This window comes from Cynara cardunculus (genome assembly GCF_001531365.2).
Source record: "Cynara cardunculus var. scolymus isolate 2C chromosome LG 16, CcrdV1, whole genome shotgun sequence".
Taxonomy (NCBI): domain Eukaryota; kingdom Viridiplantae; phylum Streptophyta; class Magnoliopsida; order Asterales; family Asteraceae; genus Cynara; species Cynara cardunculus.
This window is the reverse complement of record NC_037543.1, coordinates 13,459,150-13,472,233: the sequence shown is the minus strand read 5'-3', so window position 1 is coordinate 13,472,233 and position 13,084 is coordinate 13,459,150. Positions and strand designations below refer to the sequence as shown.

The window sequence follows — 13,084 nt, the reverse complement described above, 5'->3', positions numbered from 1 at the left end:
ATATAAGTGAATTTGCAAAGATTTACTCAACTTTTTATGAATTGACGACATTCTTTTAAGTTCATCAATTTCAGAGTATGATGATAATGCTCCTCATTTTCATCATAAGGGGGAGTTTATATTGAAAGTGAATGAAAATTTGTGCGTCAATTTTTGAAGATCGTGGAAGGTGTCAAAGTTTGAAAGGTGCTAATTAATAATTGCTGATAATTATTGAAGATTATTGTGCCGCAATGTTGAAGGGGGACTGAATGTGAAGATCATTTCTGTAAAGAGTTTACTGGTTCTTAAAGGGGGGGAGATTATCAAAATGTTAAATCCTTATCAAATTAAGAGGGAGATAAAGTTTTTTTGAAGATGATCAAAGAGGGAGATTGTTTGAAGTTTTTTGTTATATAAAGGGGAAGATTGTTTTTGTGCTGAAAAGTTATTTGAGGGAGATTGTTAAAGCTTTAAAGTTCAAATCTTAAAGAATCAAAGTTTTTGAAATTTTCTGAAGATTGTTAAAGCTTTAAAGTTCAAATCTTAAAGAATCAAAGTTTTTGAATTTTTTTGAAGATTGTTGCTGTTTTCGACTTAAATCCAAAGAGGGAGATTGTTGGAACATAATTGTTGTATTCAAGTCCCTGTGCTTAAACTGTTTTATAATGCTTTGTATTGTAGTTTCCTTTTATAAAAGGTTAGTTTAATTTCTTTTTATAGTAGGTGGTATGAATACCTTGCTGTTAGTTTTGTTAGAAAGTAGTAAACACTGTTCAGATTCATACGTACAGATTGATTGAGAGAGATTAGTGATTGAAGAACAACTGTACTTGACTGTTTTGAAATAATCAAGCTGACCGACTGATTGATTATATCTTTATGTTCTTGATTCTTATTATGAATTGATTCTTAATGACTTGAATCTTGAATGACAAACCACAAACTTCAACTTCAAAATTATAGTAGCAACCAAGAACAAAATCCCCAACTTGTATCATATTCGCCAATTAAAAAACTTTAAAATTAGTCACAGTCATTTTAATCATGGTGTATAGGCCAACTTGTTTGCACCCCGATTAGTCTCAAAAGTTTTAGGAAAATTAGATACGATGACTATGAGGAAGATCCTGATAACATCATCTACTAATTATTTTCACACAAAGAAACATGTTTTTCACAACTTTAACATTACTTTGTTTTTTTATTCTATCCCACATAACATAAAACATAAAATGGATCAACATATATATTTTATTTGGTAAAAACTTATTTATGTTAGGTATCTATTTAAAATTTACACTCGACTACATTGTATTGTATGGGTATACAATTAGATGGACAAGAAAGAGACAAAAATGAAACATGATTGACATTTTAGTTCTCGGCTTTAGATCAAAATTCAGACCACATCATCTTGGAGGTAACTTACAAGGTTTCCAAAATCAGGTGTTCTTCACATATAAAATAGCACAAAATATTTTAAAATTTTTAAATAAATAAAAGGGTATTTGGGATTGTTTATAAAAATAACTTATTAACTTATTCTGGTGTGACACCGGTAATAAGCATTTTTGAGTGTTTGGATAAATAACTTATACCGATACCAAACCGGTAATAATTTTTTTTTGAAAAAAAGTTAAAACAATTCTAACTTATAATTAGTTGATAAACACTTTTTAAAAAAAGAATAAATATTAGAATTTGTATAAAAAGAAAAAAGAAAAAAGAAAAAAAAGGAAGGGTTTGATGTTTTACATTTTACAGGGCTGCCGAATGTTTGTATAGAGACGTTTGTATGGCGAAGGGGGTAAAAACGCATATGCAAATTGAGGGATTGACTGATTGATACAAGAAAGGGAAGATACGAATCAGATCAAGTTTCATCCGTCTCACCCCCACCATTGAAACAAGTCATCAGTTAAGTTACAATCCCTCTTTTAACTGGTTTAGATCTTCAATTACACTTGTTTCAAACCCACTGTTACAGTTAAAGCAAACTTCTTGTTTTATTCCCCTTACTGTTCCATCAACCTTTTGTTTTTGCTCATGTTTGACCGCTATAAGTTGTGGGCTTTATGCCTCTGAATGATTGCTGCCCCTGCTTTCTTGGGCAAAAAAGAGAAAAAGCTAGGGTTCTTCTCATCAACCACTGCATCTTTATTAAAACCCATTATTCCGCTTCATTTATTGTTGCTGAAATACAGTCTGTCTTGGTTATTGTTTCACCAAATCATTGGATTTGATTCTTTTATTTTTCAGGGTGTGTACCTACGAACCTAGCTCGAAATGTCATGAGAAATGAGGGTTAGGGTTTTTAAAGTTTGGGATAGATGGGCTGTGTGTTTGGAAGAGAGATTTCGTCTTCTGGGCCACCAATTTCTGAAATTGTAGTAGACAAGAGGAGAGAGAAAGATAGTGGGGATTCGAATGTTCAATCTGGGAGGAGAGAGAGAGCTTCAGTAGCAAATCCTGACACCAGCAACAATGGTGGAGGCGGTGGGGAGGCACAAAATGGGGTGCCTCAGAAGGGGGATAAAGATGTCAATGTAAGGCCGCGAGGTGAGAGAAGGCGCTCAAAGCCTAATCCTAGACTGAGTAATCCTCCCAAGAACATCCATGGTGAACAGGTTGCTGCTGGCTGGCCAGCTTGGCTATCTGCTGTCGCCGGAGAGGCTATCAATGGGTGGATTCCTCGGAGGGCTGATACTTTTGAGAAGATCGACAAGGCAAGTAGTGATGGTTGATTTTCATTATTCTGACACTTATATTGGAGCTCAAGTCTTGTATATTGTTAGGGAAATTGCTTGACATGGTTGGTATATGCCATTTCCAAAACTTTTAACATCTGATCACTTATGGTTGGTCATGTGGCATTTGTAAAGAAACTAGATTTGTGATCTTACCACTTAGTCTTTATTGTTATTTAGTGCAAATGTTAATGGTTATTGATAATGCAATGTATGTTGTAATTTTGTGTTTAGATTGGGCAAGGCACATACAGTAACGTGTACAAAGCTAAGGATACTATGACAGGAAAAATAGTGGCATTGAAGAAGGTTCGGTTTGACAATTTGGAGCCCGAGAGTGTGAAGTTTATGGCCAGAGAGATTTTGATATTGCGCCGGTTAGATCATCCCAATGTTGTAAAGTTGGAAGGGTTGGTGACGTCAAGGATGTCTTGCAGCTTGTATCTTGTTTTTGAGTACATGGAACATGACTTGGCTGGACTTGCTGCCAGTCCTACTATCAAGTTTACAGAGCCTCAGGTTAGATTATGATATTTTGCTCAAATTTAAATGACTGTCCATTGTGTTGTGGTTAGCATCCTTTGGATGACTATCTTTTTTGTGTTAAGCATCTGTGAATGTTTTAGGTCAAGTGTTACATGCATCAGCTCTTGTCTGGGCTTGAACATTGTCACAACCGCCACGTGCTGCATCGGGATATCAAGGGGTCAAATCTTCTTCTTGATAATGGTGGGAGTTTGAAGATTGCTGATTTTGGCCTGGCCTCCTTCTTTGATCCTAATCACAAGCAGCCAATGACTAGTCGGGTAGTTACATTATGGTATAGACCACCAGAGCTGCTTCTCGGGGCCACTGATTATGGTGTAGGTGTTGACCTCTGGAGTGCAGGTTGCATTTTAGCAGAGTTATTGGCTGGGAAGCCTATCATGCCTGGCCGTACGGAGGTAATTTATAATCTCTTCTTCCTATATTTGTAGCCATTAGAAGTAGTGGATATATCCAGGAAATAATTCTCTTCATAATATAAACACATCTTGTGATACAGTTGCTTGTATCTATTTGGTATGTATTATTATGAGTTTGACATCTATACTGTAAATACAGTTTTTTCTATATATGGCTAGTTGAAAATGTATTGGTTGTAATAGGTTTTGTTTTTTATGTCCATTATTCCTTTTTAGAGTGTATGCCATGTATTTATGTTATTAAAGCTTTGCACAAACACGTAGAGGGTGTGAAATGGCTATTAGTGGCATTATTCTCTGTATGTTTTAAAATGGGTATATGAGGTTTATATTGAGTCTTGTTTTTTTTTTTTTCCATGAATGCCCATTTTTTGAGCAAAGTGACTAGAGTTAGTATTTCGTTCACATTACACTTCACTCCCTTGCACCCAGGTAGAGCAGCTTCATAAGATCTTCAAGTTATGTGGTTCCCCTTCTGAAGAATATTGGAAAAAGTCAAAGCTACCACATGCAACCATATTTAAACCCCAGCAGTCGTACAAACGATGCATAGCAGACACATTCAAAGCTTTCCCACCTTCATCATTGCCACTGATTGATACCCTCCTTGCCATTGATCCGGCTGAACGTCAAACTGCAACAGCTGCTTTGAGAAGTGAAGTGAGCATCCATATCCCATTTTCATTTAATCTTTTCCTGTTGTTTCTCTTTACATTTGCAAAATATGTAGGTTTTTCCTATTATATGTATGTGCTAACTATTCTTGGTATAATCAATTTTCCAAGTCCTTTCTTCTGTCTTAGTTTTCTTATCTATATCTGTCAAGGTTTAAGAAGCTAAACAATAGAAAAAGACAAAAAAACATATTGCAGGTTCAGTTAGTGAAGAAATCTCATTTATAGGATATAACTGGCCTATAGAACACCAGGTAGGTTTTATGTTCTGTGCTTGACGTCTTGCATTGTTGGTTTGTTGTATAGTCACAACGATGGGGTTACAAGGTTTTGAGGTAGATGCAAGGATCCATGTGGAATCAGATTCCATGGTGATAAATCATATTGTATGCTCTGGTATATGAGCAAGTTAAGATAAAAATTGGACTTGGCTATCGCCAATCCCAATGTTCGAATAGAGGACCTTCCATAAATCAGATTCCTGATTTCTTTTTGAGATGAAGAGTTCAATTACTTGCTGGCAAACTTCACCTGTGCAGGCTTTTGTTTTGATCTGGATGTATTCTTAGCTTTCTTTATCAACACCATAGATTCACCAGTCCTGAGCTTTCATGGAGGAAAATTCCTAACTTTGTATTTGAGGGATGGAGCTCCTACGAATATATAGGGTCTGCAAGATACAAGTCCTTGCTCTTCTATTTGCAAGAGGGATGACATTTCACAGTATCAGATTTCTTCAAAAATTTGTAGAATATTGTCTGGAATTTGAATCCCTTTTTACCTAGGCATCAACGCATTTAAGTCGTTATGGATTTTGATTTTAATTATCCTTAAAATTTTGTGATCTCACATAGGAGTTCCTTGTGGAATAGATCTTTACTTTCTACAAGTGTTTTCTTCTGGATTGCTTTCATTTGGATGGTTGAAATTTTCTTTCGAGTTCTAGAAACCATGTGAATTTTAAGTAGAAATCATGCATGGGACTATCTGTCTCCCCTATCCTCAAATGTACGTGTATTTTGGAACTACTTACAATTGCATAACTAGAATTGTTATTTGCCTCTGAATTAAGTACATCTTATCTAGACTGAAATTCGTACAATCCATTATGTCAAACCAGATTGGGTTTGTGTGACAAACCATTATTCTCAGGAAGTAAACATGCACACATATAAATAGACGTCAAGAATTGATATGGCCTATAAACTGACATTGCATTATTCATTTGGCATTGTTGGACATGTTCTGCTTTTTGTTTATATTTCTCACTTTTTTTTTAGATTCCAGTTTTGGCATATGAGAATATATTGTATATGATATTGATGCATCTTTGGGCAAGAAAGAAAACTAGAGTTCTATAAGGGGATTATCGTCTTTATGTTATCCTTACTTTTTGGATTTTATGAAAATAACAAATGGTATTATTTTCCACTAATATTATGTGCAATGGATTTTTTTTACATTAATTCAATGAATTTTTTATGTAACTAAAATTCAACTTCACTGAACTGCAAATGACAGTCTGTAAATTAATGAATATTAATTTATCGGGTAATTAAACCTCTATAAAATAATGTAATCTCATGGTCCCAACAATATTAATTTATGTAGATACTACTGTAATTGGTTGTATTGTAACTTAATTTGATAACTTTATATTAATATTGTTAACACATATGTTTATGTTTATGTGTGCATGTTGGTGTTAACCTACGTCAATGATGCTTTGATAAATTCATTATTGTTAGCATGCATATGCCTTTCCACCCCTTATAATGGTTTTTTGTGTGTGTATATATATGTTTGATTTTTTTTTTTGCATTCTTGTAAACTCCATCTTTAACGGAAAAAAAGTTCTGTTTGTTTATATGTGGCCTATTATTGTGCTTTATTGATATGTTTCTTAATCTTTTTCGCATCTCCCCCCAACCCAAGACCCTACCTTCGGTGGGACATGCTGGGTCTTTTGGTCTATCAATGTTTGGATTTTTGCATGTCATGCATTCTGGATGTGAGACACATGCCTTGAGGAGACCTTTTGCCCTCTTATATGCCTTGCACTTCATATAACTAATTCTATGATCATATGCTACCTTATGGAAGTTTCCGTTGTCTACCTTCCTCACTTTTTAGGAATGTCACATGCTAAGCACTTGAACAGAGGGAAAAAAACAACACTAATCATTTGATCAAATTACTAATTAGTTGCAATTAATTTTGTAATTGTATGACCGTAGACCTGATAGGAACAGCTGAGCTTTAAAGGGTTTCTGTAGTTTTTAAGCCAATGAAAGCATTATTGCTGTCTACAGATGAGAACTATCTGTGTTTTTCTTCAACTTGATTCACTTATTTACTTTAATCTTTTCATCAACCAGTCTTTCTCAACCTTTTCTTATAGCTAGCTGTTACATAGGTTCCTTACGTGTCATCATTGTAATACATAAGGTGTTTGCACATTACAAAGAAAATATGAAAACAGCAGCAAGCACATTAACTTATTTCTTGTTTGAGGAATTTAAATTGAGAACTAAAATTATTTGCATATATTTTCAATATGTATAGCTTCATTATGGTGGCTCTCGCTTTAGTATGTCTGCCATTCTCATCAATCCCACAAGATCCTTCACAAACTTGTGACATTTTTTCTTCTGCGCTGAACTGTGTGTATTTTATGGGGCAAAATGATCTGTTACTACTTGCTATCAGTAATGCCTCTGTCATACAGAAGAACCAACATTTGACCTGAATTTGATTGTTTAATTACAATTATGAAGCAGAAGCCTACTTGGTAATTAGTGTTAAAATCCTTAAAGCTAACCTCCATATTCAAGGAATTTGCAAATCTGTATGCCTTTGATATAAATACTTTTAAAATGCTATTTTTTTATCTTTTGGATTGTAAAATGGGTGAAAAAGATTTCATCTGAACACTTAAGAAGTGAGAAGAGAAAAGCGAGAAGTGCTAAGATTAGATAAACAAGGCCACATTACTTAATTCTTGATATGATGCAAAATTCTTAATCATTCGTTTCTTTTTTGACACAATGAAGTTCAAGCTCACAACACCTCATCTTTATGGTCTTCAATCCTCTTCATCCCTTTGGTTCAGTGTAGCACTGAAATGGTTCAAATCAATCTATTCTTGAATGGTTGCATATGACAATTTCAACGCACACCTCCACCTGTTTACTTACCTGCCACCATGGTAGCAGTAATAAAATGTCCTAAAAGGCCCAAACCAATTATGATGGGTAGTGGAGCCCTAAGGCCATATGGATCACCCACCATCTCCAATTTTTTTAACAATGATACCTATACATGTCTTGTTCCATAATAGTTGAATATTTTTTTGTTACTCATACATGATTTTGATGATGAGAACATGCTGTTGATTAGTAATATCTGCCATGTATTTTTTTCAGTTCTTCACGACGAAACCTTATGCTTGTGATCCTTCAAGCCTTCCAAAATACCCACCGAGCAAGGAGATGGATGCCAAACTCCGTGATGAAGAAGCTAGAAGGTGTGCAGTGTGGTTTTTCATTAAAAATGCAAAAACACTGACCCAAGTCATAAATAAAAAAAGAATACATTGGTCAGGTTTCTCTAAATTTATTTAGCTTGCTCATCAACTCAAACATGACTTGAGTCTCATATTTTTGGGTAGATTGAGAGCTGCTGGTAAAACCAATGCTGATGGAGTGAAGAAGACTCGCACACGTGAAAGACCTGCAAGGGCTATGCCTGCTCCAGAAGCCAATGCTGAACTGCAAGCAAACATTGATGTAAGGCATATAAACTTTTTTCAGCTAAAATTTAGGACAGTAGGGCATGTTGCTGCAAATTGTCGATCCTTCTTTATCAGTCTCGAGATATTGCTCACCTAGGAACATTTTAGATGTTTCTTCTTCCGGAGTCATGCTGTATTATCTTCTAGGTTAGAGGTTAATAGGAGATGACCTCCACATTTGGGAAAATACAGAGACCACCCACCCTAAAAAATTTAACCTAGACCCTGAGGCCATTCCACGACTTCACGTCAGAAAAAGACGGCTAAGAGGCTATAGACATCCTACAAATGGCTACTTCTAGTTTAATGTTTATTTTTTGATAAACTTTCTATCCCTGTTAGCATCTTTACCCATCTCCACTAGAGTCACACCCACCCATGCTCCACTGGACAGCTACCTTATGGTTTCGTTATGAGGAATTGAAAAGAAAGAGGGTCAAAAAGTAGATATCTGCATCATTAGTGGAAGAGGGAATAAGTGAAAGGCAAGATGAGGGCATGGGCCAAAGCTTAAAACCATGAAGGAACATAAATGGTCATATAAACTAGGACATACACCAAAATAAATAAGTACGGAGTTGTTTGTTAACACAATGTTTGGTTGAATAACATGTAATTATTTTTGTTTTAACCCTAAAAATGCTCATCCTCTATATGTGACGACAAACATATTAGTTACCTATATTTTTTGAAATAACAAAACGGCCATACCTATGAATGCTTTAAGATAATGCTTATCATAGATTATTCCCCTCAAAATATCCACTCTAATTTGATTTTTTTTGGTTTGTGCAAAAAAGTAACTGAGTTATTCTTAATTTCCCAATTTCCTCTTCTCATCGCTTACTACTTACTCCTACACGTCCTTTTTAGTTGCTCTTTTTCATAGTAGCAAATATCTCCCAGAGTTGCTAAACATTTGTACACTTGCAATCTGCATTCCAAAAGAACAGTTCACATTTGACTGTTAAGTCTCAAATGATTACTACTGAAAACAAAAAAATATCTTATCATCTAGAAGATAATTGTGACGTGTTAAACCACTGGTATAAAAGTAGCTTTTAGAATGATCGGCATTGAAAACAAGACATACCAATGTGAACTTTTAATTTGAATAAACATCAATATTATGATTAATGGGGTGAAGTTGTAGTAACCTTTCTAGTTTAGTATGAGGCCATGTTAAGAAATGTTTGTATCATCATCTTATGTGTGGCAATTTGTTAATCTAACTATTGCATGTCGTGATGTTTTTGTTTGCTATCTCATGGTATTAACTTGAAGGATTGACTTAAAGGTGAAATTCAACATTGGAAATGATTATTACACTTATGCTTCACATTTCGCTATCATTTTAAATAAATATTTATTTTGTTTTCGTCTTCCTTTGACTAAATGTCATGGGTTTCTATTAGTTAATTTTGAGGTTAAACATAACTCCCTTGGCATTTAGATGTCAATGTAAGCTCTGTTTTCGGATGGATGTTGTATATTTTCTTGTATCGTACACATCTCTAATATGTCTGAAGTAAAATCTGTAAAGCATGGAAAAGATTAACAAAAAATATATGAGAAGAAGTTGTAGGGGAAACAATCTATGAAAATTGTCAAGTGTAATATTAATGAGTAAACTAATCACCGATTGAAAAAAATTGCAAAAATACAATATTTTGTCCTCAGATTGTTATTCTACCAAAACATGGTGTGGAATTCTCATATGCACATACATCATATATGTCACATGGCAGACATTACTGTTATATATAGATATACACGTCCCATTTTTTTCCACAGAAATCATGTATTGAAGCCGTGTTACCTTTGCAGAGACGGCGGTTGATTACACATGCAAATGCAAAGAGCAAGAGTGAGAAGTTTCCTCCGCCCCATCAGGACGGAACAATGGGTTACCCACTCGGTTCTTCACATCACATGGATCCAACTTTCGATCCACCTGATGTCCCATTCAGTTCAAACTTTTCATATGCAAAACCACCGATCCAGACTTGGTCTGGGCCATTGGCGGAGCCTGCTCCTGCAGGTCGTCCACGCAGAAAGAAACATAATGATTCATCATCAAAGAATAATTAGACTTCAAAACCAGAAGGCTGGACCAATGAATGGCAAGTGCCGGGAAACCCACTTTTTACGTGTAGAATGCAGAGGTAAAGTATTTTGTTGTTTGTGTTTCTTGTTCGATTTTTACATTACGGGATGGTGATTGAGTACTGTACATGTTCATCTTTTTCGCCCTTTGTGTTGGTTAGCCAGGTCAGTGAACTTCAAATAAACATACAACTATTGAACAAATACTCTTATCTAACATTGGACTATATTAATTGCAATGTATCATTTTCTGTCGACTTATTTGCTTCCTGTTATCCCTATATGATATGGAAACTGGTTCATCAGATTCTCATTGGAGTTTTATGAAGTTGCAATAATTTTTCTGTTTGTTCTTGAAGAACAAATTGTTGGGTCTTTTTCTAGGTTGGGAAATGTAGACATTCGCTGTTTTAATTGCATTGAAACAACTTCTTTCTGAGTTTGGTGGCAGTTCCATGACCATCAATGGTGAATACAAGCCAAGAACTTGTTGAAACCTGGGAATTCATTAAATTTCATATAAACATTGATAAATAACATAAATTATTGTTCAGTGGTCATGGATGTGTTAAGGATCACCAGCAGTGGCATTGAGCATCATTCCTGCAGCAAGCAACTGTCAGACCACTCTAAAAGTGTCTAAAACTAAATGGAAATGCCATATGCCATATGCCATGATGGAAACATTTTCTTAACAACTTTTTGTATCTTTTTTTTTTGGGTAGTCATGGATTTTCGTTTGGATTTTCCGAGTGATGATGAATGGCTTGGATTTTCCGAGTGATCATAAGCTATGTCAATGGTTTTGTGTTTCGTGCGGTGAGTGGGGCTGGACATGCACGACAGCCAACAATGCAATTTGTTAGAAGAATGATATGTAATTAATACAAGAACTCATCTTGAAATAAAAACGCCATCTAAAACTTGCTACATTTATTCTTAAGGCGTTTCTTTTCTTATCACAAACATAAGCAGTGGAGTTACATACCATCTTTAATGAGTAATAAATTGGTTAGGACCTGGATTGGAAAAGGAGTATACAAAATACAAACACTAACCAGGGTGGTGCCCGATTGGTTTGAGCTTGGCTCCGAAGGTCAAAAGTACCTGGAGGTCTCAGGTTCAAATCCAAGGAGGAATAAAAATGCCATTGTGGCCATGGAGGTTCAAATGCGGTGACTTCGGGCTATCTACAAAGCAGGTGGTCGCCATAGGATTAGTCGACTCGCATAGCGGGTTGGATATCCAGGTTAAAAAAAAAAATACAAACACTAGTTTCAGAAGAAGAGTATTCTCTTATTGAAGTAATTGATTTACTCTCACAACTGGAAATATGGTACGATGCAGCTTATCCTATGGCACGATAGACGAAGGATCGTGTGAGAATAACAGTTAAGATGAGAAACGTAAGAAAGGATTTGGACCCTTGATCACTTTTATTCTCAAAACTCCTACCTTATGAATTGCACTTCTCACAGGAATTGATTATGTGCATCTCATTAGTGTTGATGAAGAATTAGAATTGATCCAAGGATGGAGATTCCTTCTTACTCTTCTCACAATCACTTTCATTCTCACTACCCGACCAGCCGACCTTGGCACGATAATCTTTAAAATATAAAAACAATATCATTTGTAATATTTTAAATTACGTTATTAAATTATGTTTTGTATTTTAATCATATATTAATAATATGGGTTCTCATACATATCATATCCTATGCAATTGATGTTTTAGACCGAGACAACAAAGTTTATTGATTTGCAAAGAACATATATTTCCTATGTTGTTACTGAAAGTTCAAGTTAATACTGCTAATGATCAACTTGTTTCCATTTCCATTTCCTTAAAAGTAAAATTAAATTATCAATTCAATTTCTATCTTATTTTTATAATCGTGGATATTCGGATCAACTTTCACATACCTCGATTATTCCCATCAGACCGTTTGGAGAAATCCCCAGTAAAATAGAAAGACTCGAACGGTTGACTTATAGATACTTTCACAAACATGTGGTACTTTTTCTTCTTAATTCTACTGCGTTTTTTTTTCTTTTACAAAAGTTGATTGATAATATTATTTTTTACCCGTTTTTAAAAAAAAGGGATGAAAAAAATAACAATATGAAATGTCAAATTAAAAAAAGAAAAAAAAAACCACTGTTTGTTTAGATATAACTTGTTTAGTTCTAATTTTTATCAAAAAATTATATTTAAATAAAAAATTAACCATTTTTAGTTTAAAAAAATATATTTATATTATATTTAAATAAACCAAGCCATCACTTCCTTAATATTTTGCATGGGTTCCATGTAATTAGAAAAAAAGATTGGTCTTTTAGCTGGATTTTCCGATTATCGCTTAACAAGTAAAAAGGGTTCACAACGTCATATCTCAACAGTAGACAAGTATGATTTGCAATAAAAGAATGTACAAGTTTATATGCAGATTGCAGGAATACATCTAATATTCATCACAACTCTATACAGTTTGCAGTTTTCGGTTCTTACCAGGTACAAATACAGCAGCTTCTCTCTCATTTACAGCCAAGTCATCTGAATCCAGTTCCAGTTGGTTTAAACTCCTAACGAAACCCGAAAACAAAGGGAAGTTTTTTGGCGAAAAGAACTCCGCACCCATTCTCTGGTAAAGAAACAGGTCGATACCATTCCCACCTGCCAAATTCTTCTTAATTTGTTCGAAACTCTTGGGGGTGCCGCCAATGTTCAAGTTTTGACCACAAATCTCAACACCATGGTTTCTGCAAGCAGTTCTAATATCTGCAAGTAGTAGTTCCGGACTTGAAAAGGACTCG

At 34.8% G+C, this 13,084-nt stretch overlaps 2 protein-coding genes across 2 annotated transcripts in view; one reads left to right on the top strand and one right to left on the bottom strand.

Moving 5' to 3' along the window:
* Positions 1 to 1,819: 1,819 nt before the first annotated feature.
* On the top strand, positions 1,820 to 10,526 carry LOC112499618 (probable serine/threonine-protein kinase At1g54610). The gene is made up of 8 exons (XM_025102928.1): positions 1,820 to 1,899; positions 2,242 to 2,708; positions 2,964 to 3,248; positions 3,356 to 3,673; positions 4,127 to 4,354; positions 7,794 to 7,894; positions 8,039 to 8,156; positions 9,989 to 10,526. The coding sequence occupies exons 2-8, from the start codon at positions 2,313 to 2,315 to the stop codon at positions 10,250 to 10,252; spliced, it is 1,710 nt and encodes a 569-aa protein (XP_024958696.1). The 5' UTR covers positions 1,820 to 1,899; positions 2,242 to 2,312; the 3' UTR covers positions 10,253 to 10,526.
* A 2,168-nt stretch (positions 10,527 to 12,694) lies between these two features.
* LOC112529013 (inactive beta-amylase 9-like) overlaps positions 12,695 to 13,084 on the bottom strand; it is a 2,453-nt gene continuing 2,063 nt past the window's right edge. Inside the window, exon 4 of the mRNA XM_025140095.1 lies at positions 12,695 to 13,080. Within this exon, the coding sequence (XP_024995863.1) occupies positions 12,751 to 13,080 (330 nt within the window). The 3' untranslated portion in view covers positions 12,695 to 12,750. The remainder of the gene's footprint in view (positions 13,081 to 13,084) is intronic.

Coding starts and splice junctions, on each gene's coding strand:
- LOC112499618 (XM_025102928.1), top strand. CDS start 2,313: ATGGGCTGTGTGTTTGGAAGAGAGATTTCGTCTTCTGGGCCACCAATT. Junction 2,709..2,963: donor CTTTTGAGAAGATCGACAAG/GCAAGTAGTGAT, acceptor TTTTGTGTTTAG/ATTGGGCAAGGCACATACAG. Junction 7,895..8,038: donor CGTGATGAAGAAGCTAGAAG/GTGTGCAGTGTG, acceptor ATTTTTGGGTAG/ATTGAGAGCTGCTGGTAAAA.